The 20,225-nt window shown below is 39.2% G+C and overlaps 2 protein-coding genes across 3 annotated transcripts in view; both read right to left on the bottom strand.

Moving 5' to 3' along the window:
- Positions 1 to 4,339: 4,339 nt before the first annotated feature.
- igf3 (insulin-like growth factor 3) lies at positions 4,340 to 16,517 on the bottom strand. Of its 2 annotated transcripts, XM_049581794.1 has the most exons (5): positions 16,397 to 16,517; positions 12,329 to 12,473; positions 8,937 to 9,124; positions 8,713 to 8,750; positions 4,340 to 7,893 (listed from the first exon to the last, which is right to left on the bottom strand). In XM_049581794.1, exons 1-5 carry the CDS (start codon positions 16,439 to 16,441, stop codon positions 7,716 to 7,718), a joined length of 594 nt encoding a protein of 197 aa, XP_049437751.1. In that variant the 5' UTR covers positions 16,442 to 16,517; the 3' UTR covers positions 4,340 to 7,715. The 2 variants fall into 2 exon arrangements, with proteins under 2 accessions (XP_049437751.1, XP_049437750.1); XM_049581793.1 differs by lacking the exon at positions 8,713 to 8,750 and having other exon boundaries at positions 16,397 to 16,486.
- Positions 16,518 to 19,683: 3,166 nt separating this feature from the next.
- pex10 (peroxisomal biogenesis factor 10) overlaps positions 19,684 to 20,225 on the bottom strand; it is a 95,404-nt gene continuing 94,862 nt past the window's right edge. The window contains exon 7 of the mRNA XM_049581751.1: positions 19,684 to 19,695. The gene's annotated coding sequence lies outside the window, so the exon portion shown is untranslated. The remainder of the gene's footprint in view (positions 19,696 to 20,225) is intronic.

Raw genomic sequence — 20,225 nt, forward strand, 5'->3', positions numbered from 1 at the left:
TGTAAAGACATTAACCTTTCCTGCTTCAGCTTCCGGGACACTGATGGGACACTGACTTATCGTGACTGAACTTGGTCTTGATGAGCTGCAGCATTTACTCAGAGACAAACTGAAACCTAAACTATCTTAAGGCAATTGAATCGAACGTACCTGGACTTGGTTTTGAAACCTAAACTATGCATTTACTACCATTCAACTACTGCTAGTCTCCCCTCTGCTCTGAGAGCTTCCACTGTCACTCTTTCTCTCGCTTGTCGCTTGCTGTGGCATTTTACAAGTTGTTTTCTTCATCTACACTCATTCCAACCTGTTCTTATCCCAACTCACCTCATATCACTGCTTGGTCCGTGGGAAGTGAATACCTGGCTCCCAGCTGAAAGTCTGGGGGTTGTTGGACCCATACACCATAAGTTCAATGTTATTTATACAAAATTATGCAAACATTAAAGTTTTAGGTTCAACACCCAGATGGTAATCTGGCCTTGTATAGAGGCAGCAGATCAGAAAACACTCATGTGAATTGGAATCAATGAAATCTCCTTGCACAGCCACAGATCGTCAGGTGCTGGTAGGAAGCAGGAACGTGAGTCATAAGATATGCAAAAAAATTCCTCCGCACACTGACATGGACTTTACTATCGAAATTTAATGAAGGGAATAACGCGTTTCGCGTTTAGCGTCATCAGGTTCACCTTGTTCCCTTCATTAAATTTCGATAGTAAAGTCCATGTCAGTGTGCGGAGGAATTTTTTTGCATATCTTAACACTCATATGAATCTTTATTATATGTCATGTGTAACAGTTTGGAGTCTGGTACTAGGAAATAATGCTCTGAAGATCAAGGCTAAAGGCCATAAAACACTCATACGGGTTATTAGAGGGGAAAATGACACGTAACTTATTTTGTCCATTAGGTTGGAAGACTTGTTACATACTGTACAGTGCATCCTGAGATTTTACATCTTCATATTGCATGTGGTGTCATGTATTGGATATATTATCCCAAAATCACAAGTTAGAAGACACAGACAAACAGGGGAAAGAGCTGCTGCTGCTGACAGAAGGATACTGTAGGATACTGTAAAGTAATTGTTTCTGACCGATGACGGCACACAGGAAAGTTACAGTGTTCCTTCACCATTGACTTGTTAAAAAATTGTCAAAAATAAAATCTGTACAAACTGTTGCCAGTCTGACATTTACCAGTTTGGGCTGACTACAACAGCCAACTCATGGCTATGAGAATCAAATGAAAGTGGGGGCTTTATTACAATAGCTCTGCATGGGAAGAGATGGGAGTACATAACACTATCTGTCTGTGACGCATGCAGCTACAAGGAGAAAGCTCTCCTCTCCTGCCTTATCAAGCCAACAGTGAACAGCTGTTACTATGTTGTGGAGACAGAAACCTACCTTCCTTCCTGCCTGAGAAGAGACCTTTCAAAGAGCTTGTCAAGTTTAAACCAGATCAAGCCCAGCCAGAGGTGTAGGTTAAGTTCAGTGGGGGTCAAAGTCAGGGGAGTTCGACTGGCAGAGAAAGAAATCCTGCAATTCTACCTATTTAACATGTTATTAACAAATAGGTCATCATGTCTTGTTTAGTTATCTTTGAATTAAAGTTGCAGCAGGAGACATCTGCCACAGCATGCCTGCAGCAGAGCACATCCATTCTAATCAGCTGAAGCTGCTACACTGACTACAGAAGCCACACTTGCCCATGCAGGCACCGCACTGCTTAATTTTTATGTAGCTGGTCTATTTATCCTCTGTGTGTGTGGCTCTGCAGCCCTCCAACAGGTAAAAACTATACAGAACTGTTTAAACAATGAGTACAGTTTCTTTAAAAATGAATACCTCATTGTACCAGAGGCAATGTGAAGCAGCAGAGCAGCCTCGTGTGTTTTTGCATTTCACATTAAGATACATCAATCACATCAATGCATCTTATGTAGCCTACATCCATACAGCCTATGCTTCCAAATCCTCCATAACCAACTGCATTATTACTTGGTAAAACTCACACAGTGATGCTGGCAGCAACCACACACTGCAGAGACGGAGTTTGTGTGGCAGGTAAAAAAAAACGGTTTATTCCGCCCATGTATGTGATGTAACAGATTCTTATAGAATGGTTTGTATGATATCCTACAAAAAATGCGTGCACAACAGTTTTTAATTTATCCCACAGATTTGCACCCCACGAATGATGTTACATCCTTTATGTACAGTTGCGTAATTAATGTGAAGTTACAGAGGTTGGGTTTAGGAAAAGAAACATGGTTGGGAGTATTTAGGTTAAGACAAGTAAATTTACTAAGGCTAGGTTTAAGAAAAGAAACATAGTGAGGACGTACCTTAAAATGCCTCAAAATTCACAGGGATCCGAACACATGACTCCAGGGTAAAGTCCCAGGTGATGTGATTACAGTCTTTCAAAATACATGGGATATGTACGAATTTGGGTGCATTATCTTTGTAAGAAAACATACAAAAACATTTGTGAGAACAGCCTGGTTGGGTACCTGCCCCATATATTTTAGCCATAACACTTCACTCTACCCTACCCCTTTATCCCAACAAGAATCGGGACACCCTACCCCTAGACATGAATACGCAAAACAGAGGGGTAAAGGCTAAGTGCTAGTGGCAAGGGGTGTATTGGGATACGGCCTGAGTAATGGGCTTGTGTTCATTGAAAAAACACATGCATGCCTTTATGAAGGCTTTTACTTTTTGTTTTTTTCTTCCAAAATGTCTGTTAGCTGTTGGAGCAGCTATCAAAAGCCCCCAGCTGTCTGTTCAAACTGGACTACATGTAATTGAAAAGTTCAAGTTTTGTAGATTGTAACCTTTATTTTAGTGGCATTTGAGGACTATATCTTCAACACCTAACTGGTTCTACAGGATCTGCTGCACACATTTTTTTGGCAAATTGTTTTGCATACATTATAATGTCATATGCAGATTTACAACTGAGGGGCCACCACAGAGACGGAACAACCTAAATTTGTCTACCTCAGGGAAAGCAAGAGAAATCTTTCCAAATTCCAGTTGTGTTTGATATTCACTTACAGCACTGTTCGGTTTACCTTATATTAATATCCTTTTTAACTGATAGGCTGTACATGTGAAGATGTCCCGATAACTGCACCTGATCAAAAATAAACCACAGTACTCCTTTACCCTCAATGAACACTGAGATTGTGTACAAATGTACTGACTAATCACAGAATAAGAAGAGCCATTTGTTTTTTCAGTCTGCTCTGTGCAGAGAGCTGAGGTGGCCTTCAGAACTCTTGGAAAGGTCTTACAAAGAGATAACTTAAGTCATGTCAAAATAAAATGAGTCAGCTGTTTATGATTGTACTGAAACTGAACGTCAAAACTAAAGGTCCATTTGTGTATAGTTTAAAAATCTTTAACGTGCGTGTGAGCAACATGCTCTGTGAAACATACCAGAGGAAGGATGGCATGGTGAAACCTCATACAACCTCTCAGATTAACTCATATTGCAGCGGTGCCTGGATAGCATGATGTGTGTGGTTGTGCTGCTGCCGTGGTCCAGCCAGATGCCTCCTGCTGCTGCTGTTATCATTAGTCATACTACTGTTATTATACACATATGATTAATGTCACATATGTATACTATCATGTGGGATCTCTCAGTGGAAGGAGAATGGGCGTCAGAGATGTATGATCTGCTTCAGGAGCATGGGCTTCAACATCTCTATAGCCACAGACAGAGAGTGGATGTGGGGATGTTTAAAGAATTTGCTGTGACAAAATACAAAAGTAATTGGCTGGACAAAATTAATCATAAACCAAAATTACGCATACATTGTTTGTTTAAAGAAGTGTATGCTTGTGAAAGATATGTTATGTATGATTTATCTAAGAGCCAAAGATCTCTGTGTGCTCAGTTTCGCTTTGGGATATTACCGCTACATATTGAGACAGGACGCTACATTGGAACTGAGGAAGATCAAAGATTATGTCACTACTGTGAGCTCGGTGAAGTAGAGAATGAAACTCACTTCCTGCTGTACTGTCCATTTTATGATGACCTAAGAGAAACACTCTTTGACAAAGTGTCAACACATGTAGGTCTGTCCCAGGATAACCAAATAATTAAATGGTTATTTGATAATCATATATTTGCAATATCTAATTATATCCACAAAGCGTGGAATAGAAGAAAACAGGCAACTTATGCACACAGATAGATCGTGGCTCTAAAGACTGTCCTTTTTATTTTATTTTATTTTATTTTGTTTTATTTACTATTGTTGATGTTCATTCGCGGCTTGTGTATATGTCATGTTTACTATGTTATGTTGGCGTGATGGCACTGGAAAGTGTTTTGTTTAAAATGTGTCTGAATAATCCCATGAGGGATGGGCTATAAATAAGTTATAAATCACAAAGAATTGTAAAGTTTTAATATTTATCATAGTCTTATTTTGTCAAAGTGAAATAAATAATGAATGCATTAAAAGTCTTCTACATAAAACACAAAATAATAAACATGATCTTAGAAAAAGAAAAAAGAAAACTCAGCACAAGTTCTATCAGACCCATTCAGTCAGACCACAAACTTCCCTGGTACATTATAATGTCTGCACCCCAAACACCCAGTAAAGCTACATACTGTAATTCAGTCAAAAGTGCTATAAAACAGTGTTACAATACATGTGAACAGATGCTGTGCACTATATTCCACACGACACAGAGTTTGGTGTGTCACATATATGTTATAAATCACTTATGATAATTAGTGTGTTTTAAAAAAGACAAACCAGAAAGCATTGTTAGCTACCATAACTAACAAGCTAACATCTCAGTGTCATGATTAATCTGCGCACTCTTCAAATAGCACATCTAAGTAGACACATTATCAACTGATGCAACAAAACTCTTTTCCATTGCAGGAATGTAACATTACACATAAACACCCCACTGTACACTACCTGCTCAGCATGAATGTGTGTCACTATTTGCTAACACATTTATCATAATAACTGTAAAGGTGATAAAACAAGAATCCAAAACAACAATTACAGGTTTAATTACAGTGGAAACACTAGGGTTTTAACAGTTCAGGTTATTGGAAGCTTCAGCTGCTGCAGTGGAAAAGGACTAATAGAGCAACCCAATGGCCAGGAAAAAAACGTGGCATACTACGTTTCTACAAAACCACAGATATGTGACATTCACACGTTATCATGTAGGGCAGTGGTTCTGAACTGCTCCAGCCACAGGGTCAAGTGGGGTTGGGCGGATCCATACCAAAATATTGATACCCTCGATTCTATGTTTTCATTTTGAAGATTGATCCTAGCACCAATAAAATCGTTACCAAAAAGGGATCAGTTTCTCTCTTCTATGTTGTAAATATTTGTATTTCTGTTATTGTCTGTGAAACAATGTTCTGTTGTCATGAACACATTTAGTGCATGCACTCTTTGCTTCTCTACTGCTTTTTTGTTGTCCACACTCAATCAACTTACTACAGACCCTGCAGCATCTTTTCAGTTTCAATTTCACCCAATGTTGGCAGTAGGAGGATGGTAAGCTCACCTCCCCAGCTGTTCCATTTATTGCTGAGGACTGATACGGACCCTCAGTTGTACTAGGAATAAAACTGCGTGTGCATCTGTGCTTCCATGGATGAACATTTGATAAGGAAGGTGTGTCCGAGCATGACTAGTGTAATCCGACACCAGTAGCAGTCATGGCTTAATGACAGAGGTAAAAACAGGGGAAAGAGAACTCAGAGCTGCAACCCAAAAGAAGGGAGGGAGTGGAAAACACCTCAACATTCAGACCCCCGATACAGAGACAGAGTTCACTAGCAGAGTCTGTTCAGAGAAGCTCATACAGGTATATAGCAGCTTAGTGAAAATAATATTTTAGTCAAATCAGATCTTCAGTATTGGTTCATTTTACACTTTCAACTGTAATTGGTCATCATTAGCTGTTACTTAAATAGATTGATTATTCACCCCATACATCAAGATACACTGCTTTTCCCTTCAGAAGAAAAATCTGCCATTTTAAATAATAAAAAGTATTGTATTGGTATTGATATCGGCAATTCTGGCCCTGTTTCACTTGGTATTGGATTGAAAGCAAATTTTGCGGTATTGTCCACCACTAGGGTCCAGATTGCTCCTTAGTCATAAGTTTAATAGATAGTTATCTATAGAATAGATTAGTTATTCAGTCACTCTACAGCAGAAAACGGCACTTCAAAATAAAAGCTCTGTGCTGGAAATTGACTGTTCAATTCACTGTTAAAAAAACTGTTTTTTTTAGTAAGTTGACACATCTCAAGTTACTTGCAGCCCATTCAGAATGGAACCATGATCCACTTTTGGACTGCGACCCACCAGTTGGGAACCACTGATGTAGTAGATGCGTCAAAACTTAACATTTCAATAATGCAGTGGTTAACTTGTGGTTAGATTTTGGCACAAAAACCATTTGGTTATGACTAGGAAGAGATTATGTTTTGGATTAAAATACCTATTTTGGGGGGCACAATCCCCATTATTTGTCTGGGTGAAAAACAGCTGCTGTTCATGCCTAAAATGACTCGCTAAATAACAACTGGTTTTATTGGTCTTGAACAGTGGTCTACACTTTATAGACGTCTCGCCTCGTGACACCATCCAACAACCCTTTCACCTCCTGATGACAAATTCAGCTCATATACTACGTCCCTGTAGAAACATTGATATGATACATATAAAACATACATTTGTAACATATTTATGGTTTGCAGAAATGAACAATGCCAATATTTTCTTCTGGTGACTGGGCTGAATAAAGAGCCAAAGTAAAAGCGACACTACTGGGTTCTGAAGGAGAAGGAAGAAAATCTCCTACACAATCACACTTGAAACGAGGAAATTTCTTTAAAAATAAATAGTGCATCATGTGGCACACTCCATTTGTTTGTTTAACATTGAGCAGCCTTCATGGTCCAACAAACCCTAGACTTTCCCGGGGAACCCGATATATTTTTCCTGTATCAATGTAGAGCCAAACCATGATGTTTTTTTTTTTTTTAAACCTGACCACATTCTTTTGTTGACATCCCAGCATTGGTTGCAATGCCTGGGAAAGTCAACAGCAGAAGCAAGAGAACCTCTAAGGCGTAATACGTAGGCGTGAAAGGCCAGTGACAAAGCTGCAATATATCACGACTTGGGATGAGAACATGTCCAGCCATGTAGAGAGCTATCAGGATGAATTTGTCAAGCTCCCTAGTCCAGACATGTCTGTTACAGTACTGCACACAAGCTGAAAACACTAGACAGTAACATTAGAAAAGAGTGTATAATACATACAATGACATTTTGCGCCACAACAGATGAAAGAGAAAGAAAATTCCACAAAGGCTAGCAAAAGGCTAGCAAAATAGCAGGTAGCCCAGAGATGGTGTCAGGACTTCAACTGTCTATTTTTTGCTGGCACTGAAGACTTCCAGTATGGGTATGTTTTGTTACCTGGTAACCCTGTGGTCCCCTCCCTCTCTCTGATTTTGACCACTGTGAACCCTACTTAGTAGAGAATTTTTATCTTATTACAACAGTCAGCATCAGTCTTTCAAACTTGCTGGGTCCAATCTAGTAACTATAAATATTTAGTTTTTCATGAGGTTAAGGGTCATGATTCAAATGTCGTCATTCTATGAAGGGGACGCCTAGAGGTTAAGGGAGGCCTGTTGGTGGTGCTTCTTGTTTTAACTCTCCTGCGGGATGATGAAACTTTGTTTTTCCGTCTGAGAGAAGGCTGTGTTCTCCTTCTGTAAGCTTCCCTCTTTGGTCCGTTGGGGGGCCCCAGGTGTTCAGAAAGTCTTTTTTGAAATACTGCTTGGAACTGCTGCGCCTGCAAGACAAAGATAAGAAAAAGGAGTTGATTCAAGGACATGTAGCTTGGCTGTTCTTGGCCCTGTGTGAGGCCTGTACTGATCTGCTGGGATTTACCACCGATACCAACTTTATTATGCTGGGGGTTTTTTAAAGTCACTATTCATGCACTCTTCATTATTGCTCACATTCTGATTTGACCTTATGTTTGTAATATATATATTAAACTCTGCAATCAGCCAACAACACCAATGTATAAATGGATACTTTTCTTAAACTATTCTTAAAAAATTTTTCTTGTGGTGGTTGTTGCCTTATGCTAAGTGTAGGACAAAGTTGCGTTGTATTTTACTTCAGACAGCAGAAGAGCTTGACAAAATATTCTTATCTTGAGAGTGTACTTCGTTGTCATTACATCCAGCTTTGGTCAAGAGTACAAATGTTCTTAATTTAGGGGAGATCTTTGTCATTGGATGTGACTGGCCTCTTTGCAGAGGTCCATAAGGGTCCACATGGGTCCCAGACCCAACTGGGGCTGGGTCCCAATTATTCTGAGTCAGGTTGGGTCGGGTCCCTTTGTATTGCTGTAGGTCTTTTTTGGATCAGGTCTACTGATACCCTGGTCTACTTGGACTGGGTCAGACCATCCTCTGTCTCCTTTCAGATTTGGTCTCTCTTTGTTTTAAAATGTATTAATGCATGTCGGCTTTGGGTAGGCTTTCTATGGGTGTGTCTCAAATTGTGCCCAGATTTTGGCATTCATGCTGGCCTCTACCTGTTCAGCTCATGACAAAGCATCGGTATTTAACAACTTTAGAATGAGAATTGGTTGACCTACTTGATCTTTCTGATCCCACCCTGTGACCCCCGAACCACCTTGAACAGAGACAGGCGAGACACCTGTTATCTTATGACCAAAGTTCCATACTTAGCTCACATGACAACACCTGAGCCAACTCCAGTCACTGCTGAGCACCATGAGATGCAACAGCACTGGGAAAAGCAAGTAAGTGCACCTTGAGGTCAGACTGAAATATCATGTTCAAGCAGTAGAGGTCTTACCGTGTCTGCCAGTGTAGTGGTAGGCAGTGCTGTGGTTGTGGCTGGGTAAGCTGTGGTGTGCTGCTGGCTCTTTGGTTTGGCACAGTACATCTCCAGATGCTGAAGTTCACAGCCAGCTGGCCGACAGCACTGGTCAACAATACCCTTCCCTCTGGGCCGAGTGCCGTAACCAGACCACGTACCTTTACCTGCAGAGAGACAAACGTCCAATGTGAGATTCCTGTTGTTCTCTTGAGCCTTCCTTACTTTACATAAGAAAACAGGCCAGCATAGATGTCCTCAGGAAGTCACTAAAGGCAAAACATTCATGGTAGCAATAAATACATAAACCTTTTGAATGTTTGCATGCCTGACAAAGTCTTTTGCTTCTACTGATTGCAATAGTCATTACACCTTACATATATGTATTGGACATGTGCATAGTTTGCCCTGATGGTTTAGCCATTGCATTTCAAAAAATTACATGGTCTTGCTCGAGGGAGGAAATGGAAAGTTTAAAAATACCATTTTTATACTCCTTAGGGAGTATAGAAATACCATTTCATGTCAATTTCGCTAGTAGGTGTAAGTTATCTTCCTCTAGACAAAAATGACAGGCAGGAAAAACATTGTCATTGTAAGGTGCCACATGTGAAAACCCATTTAAATGTAATGATGTTGTCTTATAAATAGGGTTGCAGTGGTATACTGGTTTTAAGGTATGATCTGACAGGTAACAGTTATCATACTGTGTACAATATTGAAAACAAACACGACTGGACAGAGAATCACAACTTTATTTTTGTAACTGTCAAAAGGGAGACTTTTTACACTAACTTCTATTTTTACAAAATGGTTTCCAGTAGGGTTGTAGCAGTCAATCTCAATTTTATGTTTTACCCAAACTTCCATCAGAAAATGGTTTCAGGTTTTTTATAGTAATAAAATGTTTGTTCAACACAAAAATAACCCTCTGTTTTCATTCCATCAAGTGTCATTTTGTCTTATGATGATGATAATAATGATTCTGTAATGCTGTGATACAGTGAAACTGTGATATTTTCTGAGACAATCATCGCACTGTAAACATCTCATACTGTTGCTACTCTGCTTACAAGATAACAGGTTAGCATTGCTTGTGTTTTTAGTCAAGCCAGCAGGGTGTTCTGTGGACAGCAGTGTATATGTTGGTTGGTCCATTATCTTGATACAGATTCAAATAGCTCAACAATTATTGAGCAGTTTGTCATGAAATTGTATGCAGACATTTATGGTTCTCAGAAGACGAATCCTCATTACTTTGGTGATTTATTTCCTCTAGCCCCACCATTTTGATGTAATGCGAAATATCTCCACAACTATTGTGTGGAAAGCTGTGAAATGTAATTCAGACATTCATGTTCCCCTCAGGTTGAACTGTATTTATTTTAATGGTCTTCTGATGTTTCCTCAAGCAATATCATCAGATCCTGATTTTTATGTGTCCCATACTTGGTTTCTGACCAAATACCTGCAAAACTATCAGCTTCAGTTCTACTTTGGGTTTAGTGTTAAAGACCCAGTGTGCAGAATTTTGAAGGATGCACTGGCAAAAATGGAATGTAATATTAATAACTATGTTTTCATCAATATATAATTACCTACCTATAACTAATAATTGTTGTGTTTTTATTATCTTAGATTGATCCGCTTATATCGACATGCAGAGCGGGAACTTTTCCACAGAGTCCACCATGGTGTTCTTACAGTAGCCCAAGGTGGATACCTCAAACACTGGCCCTCACCATTTGCATTCTCGCATCAGCCACCATAGTTCTCCTACACACTTGGAACATGGAAGTTTCACTTGGTTGCAATCTGTAACTTCATTGCTAGATGCCACTAAATCCTACACACTGGACCTTTAATTAGCAAATGTTAGCATGCTAGCACACTGGTAAACTAACTACAATGGTGGCCATGGTAAACATTACCTGCTAAACATTAGCATGTTAACAATGTGTCAATGTGGGCATTTTAGCATGCAGATGTTAGCACTTAGCCCAAAGCACTTAACTACATTAATGAAATATTTCGTTTTAGTATGCAAAATCTGTCTGAAATGGAGATCTCATTCAGCACACTATCCACTGCAAAGTAAATTCTGTGAGTTGTCTATTTTGCTCCGTCACCGTGTCCTCTAAACCATTTCAGTTTCAGAGGCTCTGTCCTCCTCACTGCTGTCTACACCTTTCTTTGTCATTAGTGTGAAAGTGTTGCTGCCCTCAGATAACAAGTGTTTTAACAACAAAGCTATCACACATTGAGGCACAGTGTTCTGGTGAGTATGCTGCCACTTTGGTGGATTGCCACCACCCTGATAACATAAGGAGAGAGTGGCCTTGGCCAGAGCAGGGTAAAGGTAATCGAGTGAAAGGGCCTGTGGTTGATTTTCTGTGTGCAGTGGGAAAGATTATATTCTAATATAATCATGCCTCACAGTATAAGGTCCACTGTGAAGTGGCTGTTGTCAATTCAACCCATGTTGTACCAGTCAGCTCATTCTGTCAGAATGAGCTGACTGGTGAGCAGAGTCAGATGTCTTTCAGTTGTATCTAATGATGAAACAGTACTATATAAAACTGTGGAAACAAATTCGGCCCAAAGAACAGAAGAATCATAAGATAATACATTGCATAACAAGTTGAGTTTATGTTTGCTTTATAATAACTGAATTTACAGCTAATGTTTTTAATCATTTTCCTTTCATCTGCAAACAGCAGAGTCTGACATTTGCAAAACACACACACACACACACACACACACACACACACACACACACACACACACACACACAAAACCACAATAGTTACAAAGCTTATTGGGCCATAATGCATAATTGATCATTTTGTGCATACTGTGGGAGGAAGCAGAGATAAAGTAAAGTTGGTTTGAAGTGTGCATGATATGAAAATTTAAAAACCTTTCAACAAAGATTGGAGGAGCTTTTTGGTCATTTTGCATGTACTTTTAGGACAATCCCTAACTTCAGCTTGTCATCAAAAAGGCACAAGCTTAAATATTGATTTTTGTCCAAAAAAATTATCTGTTTATATCTAAAAAGTGTACTTGCATTTACTTGCATCTCAGTTTCCAGAGAATGAATCTTAATAATATTGGTGACCTAACCTCTACGGCCACAATAGGGCTGCAGTAGCTCAGGGACTTGGGTTGGGAACCAGAAGGTCTGCAGTTCAAAACCCTGTATGGTCCAAGTATGGAGTGTGGACAGGATAGGTGCCCTTGAGCAAGGCACTGAATCACCAACTGATCAGGGTGCCTGTCAATAGGCAGCCCCCACACTGACATCTCTCCATTTGTGGTGTCATTAGATAGTTGTGCAAAACATATGGATAACATAAATTCAGACTTACCTAAATAGATTCCACGATCCCCACACACAAATATGAGGTCACTAAGGAGATCAGAACCACAGCGGAGTTTGGCTGCCTCTGAGGACAGCGGCCAGGCTGCCAGACACATGGTGGAGTAGAACATACACACCCAAACACAGAACACCTGGAGACAAGAGGAAAATCTTTTAATACATAACTTAAACAAAAGCAAAAGCGTGGATGAATTTTCTGTCCAAGTTCTTGATGAAAACAGATTGAAATCCATGTGCTAGGTGTGCCCTGGTGTTCTGAAGGGTTAAGGAGCCAGCCATGAAACCTGGAAGAGACAGTTCGGATTTTTTTTAAGTGGGGTTGTATGGGGTACTTATCCATAGTCAGTGTATTACATAGAGTAGATGTCAATCGGCACACCCCCAGTTTGGAGAAACAGGCTGGAATCTGACATGGGAGCTAAGCAATGTGCTGCTGTGGAGGGGTCAGCAACAAAATGTATTGTAGCCACCTAAAAAAAAAAACAACAAAAAAAAAACCACCTAAAACAATTGAAATCATGTAAGTTTACACTATAATGTGAGTATTTTCACAGCTTTACTTTTCAGTAGACACCTGTTTTGACAGGTAAGCCTAAACGGCTTCAGTGCTCCATCTATGCTCTTTTCAAAGCCACCAACCTCCATCGACAAAAACAGTGATGTAACACACAGGATCTGCTACTGCTGCTTCAGTCAGTTAAGCAATGTGTCTTACTGTATTTATGGGTTTTGAATCAGTGTTCAGACAATCGTCCATAATATTCAGAGAAGATATATTTGAAAGTAATGTGGACAAAGGAGATAGGACGGTACAGTTAAATTTTTTTTTTTTTTTTTTTTTTTTTGTTAGTATTTCTATATTCCCAGCCCTGGCTGTGGCCTTGCTCTTTATATATTAATGATGATCAATAGTAATTTTTAGTTGGTAGTAGTAAGGTACTATGTAACTTTTTTTTTTTTCATTTCTTTTGTATTGCCAAGCAACTGACAGGGGAGAACCTGCAAACTCTGCACAGAAGGGCCCCCTCACCCCATTCGTTGCTTTGAGGTGACAATACTAACCACTGCACAGTGCCACACCATAAATGCAATCGGCAGATGTAAAAAGCTAATATTAGGCTATAAACACACTACAGTCATGTTCTTCAATATTGTTCTGTAGTCTCATTCAGCCACTTGTTAGCAACCATCGTTTATAAGACACATAAAAGCTTCAAATTCCACAGGGGGGTATTTACTGACGTATTTTAAGTTGTAGAACAAAACATGAAAGCCTCTTAAGCTTGTGTTAACCACAGACCTTATTTCAACCATCTCACCAAAGACTTATTCAAAAAATACATTGACTTTAAGACGAGAGAACCAGGAGTGCTAAAATGCTAACTCATTTCAGGGTTTATACTCATTCCTGCAGCACTCTATAACAGCCTGTGGCTGTCGTCTATGTAAAACACTCAAGACCAATTTTACAGGAAACAATCATTGCTGACTGCCAGGGGCGGACTGGGACACAAATTCAGCCCGGCCCAAGGCCCACACACCAGCCCACACACTGGCCCACACGTTTCTACCTATAATCTTCTATATGCTTGTATACAGTACACAAACGCTGTCCTCAGAATCAACTGCATAAGAAAATCAGCAGTTATTGTTTAATTCCAGACTATAAAATAAATGCAATAATGAATTGGCCACAAATGGCTACGTGCTTATTATTTAACTTAAAATAAGAGCATATGACTCTATCCTAATGCATCTAATTTTATGCACAATATAACTGTCTGCCCTGCCCAGCCCAATTTACATCTCCATGGCTCACAGCCATGAACTAAGGAGGTATAAATTGGGCAATAGGCCCTATAATCAACTTTTAGTCAACTTATTACTACAACAAATAAATCCCACTTAATACTACTAAAAAGGTTTTCCTCTGACTACAATGTAATGAATAGTAGGCTATGCCTTCACATTGCACCTGTCATATTTCTGGTCTCATCCTCCTCCTCATCACGACTGGGGTTAGTCTGTCCCTCAGCTTCATTGTCCTTGGGACTGGGAGCACCACCTAACGTTAATTGCATGATGCATCCACAGGCAAAAAGCAAGCACATATTTTCTTTTAGTACAGGTTTAAATTATAATGACTTAATGCAATACCTAGTAGGCTAGTCAGCCTCTTGAACCAGACACCTAGAAGAAATACGCAATTTGCCAAAGCCAACCTTGCACATTACACACTCACGAACGTTAGCTAACGTTAACGCACCTGCTATAATGGCACTGTCGGCTCCAGCTCCATCTCCGTCATTAGCAACACCAGCAGCCTCAGCCCGTCGACCAACACCGCGGCCAAACAGGTCGGTTATTTTGGAGAACTTTGCTGCCTCGTCTTGTAAAGATTTAAGTTTTTTTATTTGAGTTTTTTTCCACGCCACCCTTTCTTTTTTTACCGGCTTTATCCGGTTCGGTCAAACTAACTTAGCCTGGTCTGCCATGAGTAATGACTGATGACTGCGGTTGAGCCAATCAGAATTCAAGAAAAACGAGGGTCTCTTTCGTATTGGAAGAGGCTGCCCTTATCTTATCTATATTTACACCTACGTTTCCTCTGAACCTCTCACAGGAAACAAATAACATGGGAGGAGCGCGCATTGCAGTACTGTCAGCTAGCAACTAGCTTGACATTCACTAGTCTTTTTTTTTCTTTTCTTTTTTTGACCACCAGCCCCACCGGCCCAGTTGGTGACCGCCCCATCGGGATTCATCCTGAATGTCCTGATGGCCAATCCGCCATTGCTGACTGCAGTTCACTTAACAGCCTCAGAGACAGGTGTCCATACAGAACCTTTAAGATTCAGAACCTCAAGTAGTGTTGTAGCAGCTGAAGAAATTAGTACACTATGAATATGTATCATTTGATTTCTTATTGAATGATATTGTTTCAGTGTAGATATACTTGAGATATAGTGCCACAACTAACAATGTTTTTTTTGTTGTTGTTGTTTTATCAGTGAATGCAGCAGGGTTTTCAGCCTTTTCTGCTCTTGACCCTGTTTTAGGTCCATGACCCCATCCAGCAATCAGACTGCTGTCAAGTTGTAGATTCAATTATGAATCATAATATATACTGTTGTAATGTAGTTTTATGTGTGGGGAGGAAATTCTCAGTGGGTTGAATACAAGTATGCAAGTGTGCAAACCATTATGACTCCATTCACTAAGATGGACGGTGAAATGTGGTTAAAAGCTCTGGAAAAAGCTAAAAATAAATAAATTTAAAAAATTTAAAAGTCCTTGTCAGTATAAATGAAACTTGAAAGTTGCTGCGCCAATTCATTTTCTCTTAGAACTGTATCAGCTCTAACAACATTATAAATGATCAAAAATAGAAAAAAGTACATCGGCAGTTCCCAAAGCTAAACTCATGTCCTTGAAGTGCTTGTTTTGTCTGATCAACAGTTCAAAATCCAAACTGCACACAAAGACATGAAGTAATGCTTTATTTTATAGCTCCTTGATGTTTAATAATTTCTCAGGAAGTTTCCTAGAAATAGGAATTATGTGGTGTTAATAACAGGTCAAACAAAGCCAAAGGGAGACAGTTTATAAGACTTGTTCATTTTCACAGGAAGAACCTTGAGGGAACTGTTTCAATTCAATCCAAGCAAATATTCATTCATTGTTCATTTACTGTTGGCAAACTTAATTCTCCAAATATGTTGATATTTTGCAGAGTAAGCTGATGTGCTGTACTCTAAAAATAAATAATACAAGTACATTAATTCAGTTTTCCTCCACTTTTTCCTTCAGTCAGAACCTGAATGATAGCCTTTCTATGAATTTACAGTAGAAACCAGCTCTTCTCTGGGGAGATGCGATAAACTTTTGCACCCATAAAAAAGCTGTAGCAGAGAAGAGCAGAAACAAAAACAGCAGAGACCAAGTGATTCAATTACTATGAACAATTCCTATTAACTCTTCGATAAGAAGCAGGTGCATCAGCAACTTGTCAGTCGCAGTTGAGGGAAATCACCAGAGGGAAACTCAGTCTTACCTTCAGTGTCTGTGGAGTGGCAGCTGGGCAGCATGCGGAGCACATCCTGTCAGAGTCGACTGACTCCAGGAGACCTTTAGTCTTATAGTTTGGCAGCAGGAGGGCAGGACCAGAGCACTGAGGTCTCCTCCCTGCACTCCTCACACCGCTTCAAATCTCATCTCAGCTCATATCAGATGACTTAACATGCTGTCTCTGGGGATGAACTTGTTCTACTGTGTTCTTACCAACAGGATATTCATCATAGTTAACATGATATCCATTTTTGAAAGCTGGAACTGAATTTTAACAAGTGCATACCCCAATACAACAGCACTACAATAAATCATCTGCTTAAAGAGGTTATAATGTTCAGTTTCAGTTGAAACTGTTGATTCAACAGTCATTTTAAAAGGATTTATTTTGTGATGCTGTTGAATTGGAAAGGGTTTCCTGTTATAAGTACTTGGGTATCTGGATTGATGACAAATTGTCTTTTAATTTACATGTTGCAGAACTTTTAAAGAAGCTGAAGCCTTTATTGGCATTCTCTTATAGAAATAAATCCTGTCTACCTCAGCACTGTAGAAAGCAATTAGTACTTGCTACCTTTTTATTGGTTTTAGATTATGGTGATATTATTTATATGCATGCTTCTCCCTCTATTCTTAAACCACTTGACACAATTTATCATTCTGCTATTAGATTTATTACTGGCGATGGGTTCATGACCCATCACTGCCAACTCTATCAGAATGTAGGCTGGACTTCCCTGGCTCTGAGAAGGGAGCAACACTGTATATAGTTTATCTATAAGGCATTGCTTAAAAAACTTCCTCTCTATTTATTGAGCTTACTGAGTTTTCGATCTTTTAACTACCACACTCATGCACAAAACTCACTGGCTCTTAATATCCCAACTGTTAGAACGGAGGTAGGAAAAACTGCTTTTGGTTATTTCGCTCCTCTTAAATGGAATAATCTGCTGTCTCAGTTTCAGTTGGATACATTGATTCCTTTTAATCATTTTAAACGCATTCTTATTGACCTCATGCTTTCTGAATGTACATGTACTTGTTGATTTCATTATATGCTTCTGTTGTGTGTATATTATTGTTATTGATACGTATTGTAATGTGTATTGAATTGTATTTTATTGTACTGTAATCAGGGCGCCATTGGAAATGAGAGCTTGCTCTCAATTGGCCCTCCCTGAATAAATAAAGGTGATAATAATTGTATTGGATTTTATTGTGATGTGTTATGTGATTTGTTTCTCTCATTTTGTCCACCCCATTTCTGTCAGTGAGTACAATTGTCTGGTCCCATTCATTCTGTATGGGACATAGGGTGAGCCCTGGTAAAGTGGGACAAAAGAAAACAAAAAACAACAACAACAACAACAACAACAACAACAACAAAAAACCACTGACTTCATCACTAAATAGAAAATAATAAACATGTCTGCGTTCAATGAAGAACTCTCAGTCAAAAACAGTGCCATTTGCTATGTGTGCCCTTAAAAAGGTAAACCCATCTCCATCGTGTGTTTCTTTTCTCTTGACTATTTTATCCAAAAAAAAGAAGAAAAAAGAAAATAAACACTTCTTTTTTCGGTAAAATAGTCAATAGCATCTATAATAAATGTATATGCTTATTCAAAAAAAAACTACAATAAACTATTAAAATTGTTAAATAAAATAAATAATTCTTCATTTTCTTTGTTATTGTTTGTGATAAACAGATATGCAATGATGATTGCTGGGTAATGATATGTATGTTAATGTTATCCAGTGTCAAGTGTCTGATCATGTGACAAGACAATATGTGTACTATGGCGTTCACTATTGGGCCCATCAGTTCAGAAATGTATTCACATAAACCGATAAAGAAATCGTAATAGCATGCACTGGGGCCCAACATAACTACCTCACACCACTAGCGTAGAATAACCTGCTGTGCAAAAAGCAGAAATCAAATTTAGCCTGTGAATTAATTTTAAGAATTTTTTTCATGAAGGTCCCTCTTTTTGAATTTAAATGAAATAAATTACACCCATTCCAAAATACTGTGAGGGGACAAGGACGGGAGGGAGGGAGGTGGTGGGAGTCTGCTGTACCCACACACCTCCTTTAAGAAAAAAGGTGATGTTTATTGTTGTTGTTGTTTATATTATTATTGTGTATTCACTAGGCCTACACTTGAATAAGAATGTATTTGAAGTGTTACAGTTTGCCAGTATAGATGCCCCACTTTAACAGTAGCACCTGGTAAAATATGGTTTTGGGTTACTGTGTGTTTGAGGAGGATTCATCCATTTAATATTTCTTTGTTTTTCCTTCTGTATAGTGTAATAGAACTCTGAGGCTATTTAGAATAGTATCCTATGGAGGGCTAAGACATTTGAATCATAACTAAAAATTATGCAGAATGTAGAAAGTGTCCCACTTTACTAGTATTCTACCCTAGGTGAAGTGTGGAAAGTGACCCTGAGAGCACGCCATGCTGCAGCTTCAGAAAACACATGCTAACAGACAAAACAAAAGGAAATGAAGGAAACATCCTTCCTCTGTGAAATGAGGAAACAAAAAATACAGCAATGCTGCAAGTCACACAGAACACAACAAGGATAAGCTAATGTTGCAAGTTTGATTTTAGATTAAACATTGTGATTACATGATTCAGATGTGAATTGTTAAGCTATCAGTGTAATGTTCAATAATCAGTCCGTTGCAGTATATTCAGGGTTTGGACTTTAATAGGAGGAATACTGGAGAGACCGTACATGTATTGCAGCCTCCGTAAACACCCTGATGACGTGCTCAATCTCTACACAGGCTACCTTGAGTCTGTGATCACTGCGCATTCCTTTAAACTCACTACATTACAATCAGCAGAAGGCTTGGTTACAGCCCTACACTGTATGTGAGTAGTAGTGGCAGGTGGATGCAGGTCATGTAAGAGATAATCTGCTGAATGCTCCTTTAAAGCCACACTTACCTTTCTGGAAATTTTACACTTTTCTTTGTTTAGGTTAAAATGCTATTAATAAGCTAATGGCACAATGTAAGTAATGTAAGTGGATTCCACCAGAGACGAAAACTCATAATTATACCATTCTTATATGGTTCTAAGAAAACTGGGGGGAAGCGCTAACCCTATCAAACCAGCTGTTCCCAGCGGCCTTCTGGTGAACGTCCACTCGCTGGACACGAAAATGGATTATATTCGACTGTGGAGATCCACTCACTGAGGAGTGAGGGACTGCTGCGTCCTTGTGTTCACTGAGACATGGATGAATTGTAACATATCAGACTCTGGTGTTGAGCTAACGGGGCTAACACTACATAGAGCAGACAGGGAGGCTGCATCATCTGGTAAGCTCCGTGGTGTATACACAAACAATTCATGGTGCTGTGATGTGAAGAGAAGCTCACAGTTCTGCTCTCAGGATGTGGAGTTTTTGACTGTGAAATGTCGACCCTTTTCATCTCACTATTGCGCTATATGTTCTTTCTTGTATGTTACACAAGTTGTTTTTAAATGTTTTGTTTCTTTTTGCTTGGGGTATGTGAAATGTCATTTTGTTTTTGTGCTGCGCATAAAGATGTCAAATAAATGACTTCAGTTCAGTTCATAATGTTATGACAACACAGCATCCAGTTGCTAATGGCTAACATTAGCCTACTGTAGCATAGCCTCTGAAACATTAACGTTATCTTCCTTGTGCATTTCCACTTCCTAGTAACGTCAACGCTACTATCAAATGTTAGCACTGTTAGCTTATTCTAATACTCATCAGTCATCTCTGACTCCAGTTGAGTTCCGGGTTTGCATTTGACTGTCTTTG

This window comes from Epinephelus fuscoguttatus, linkage group LG7, assembly GCF_011397635.1.
Source record: "Epinephelus fuscoguttatus linkage group LG7, E.fuscoguttatus.final_Chr_v1".
Taxonomy (NCBI): domain Eukaryota; kingdom Metazoa; phylum Chordata; class Actinopteri; order Perciformes; family Serranidae; genus Epinephelus; species Epinephelus fuscoguttatus.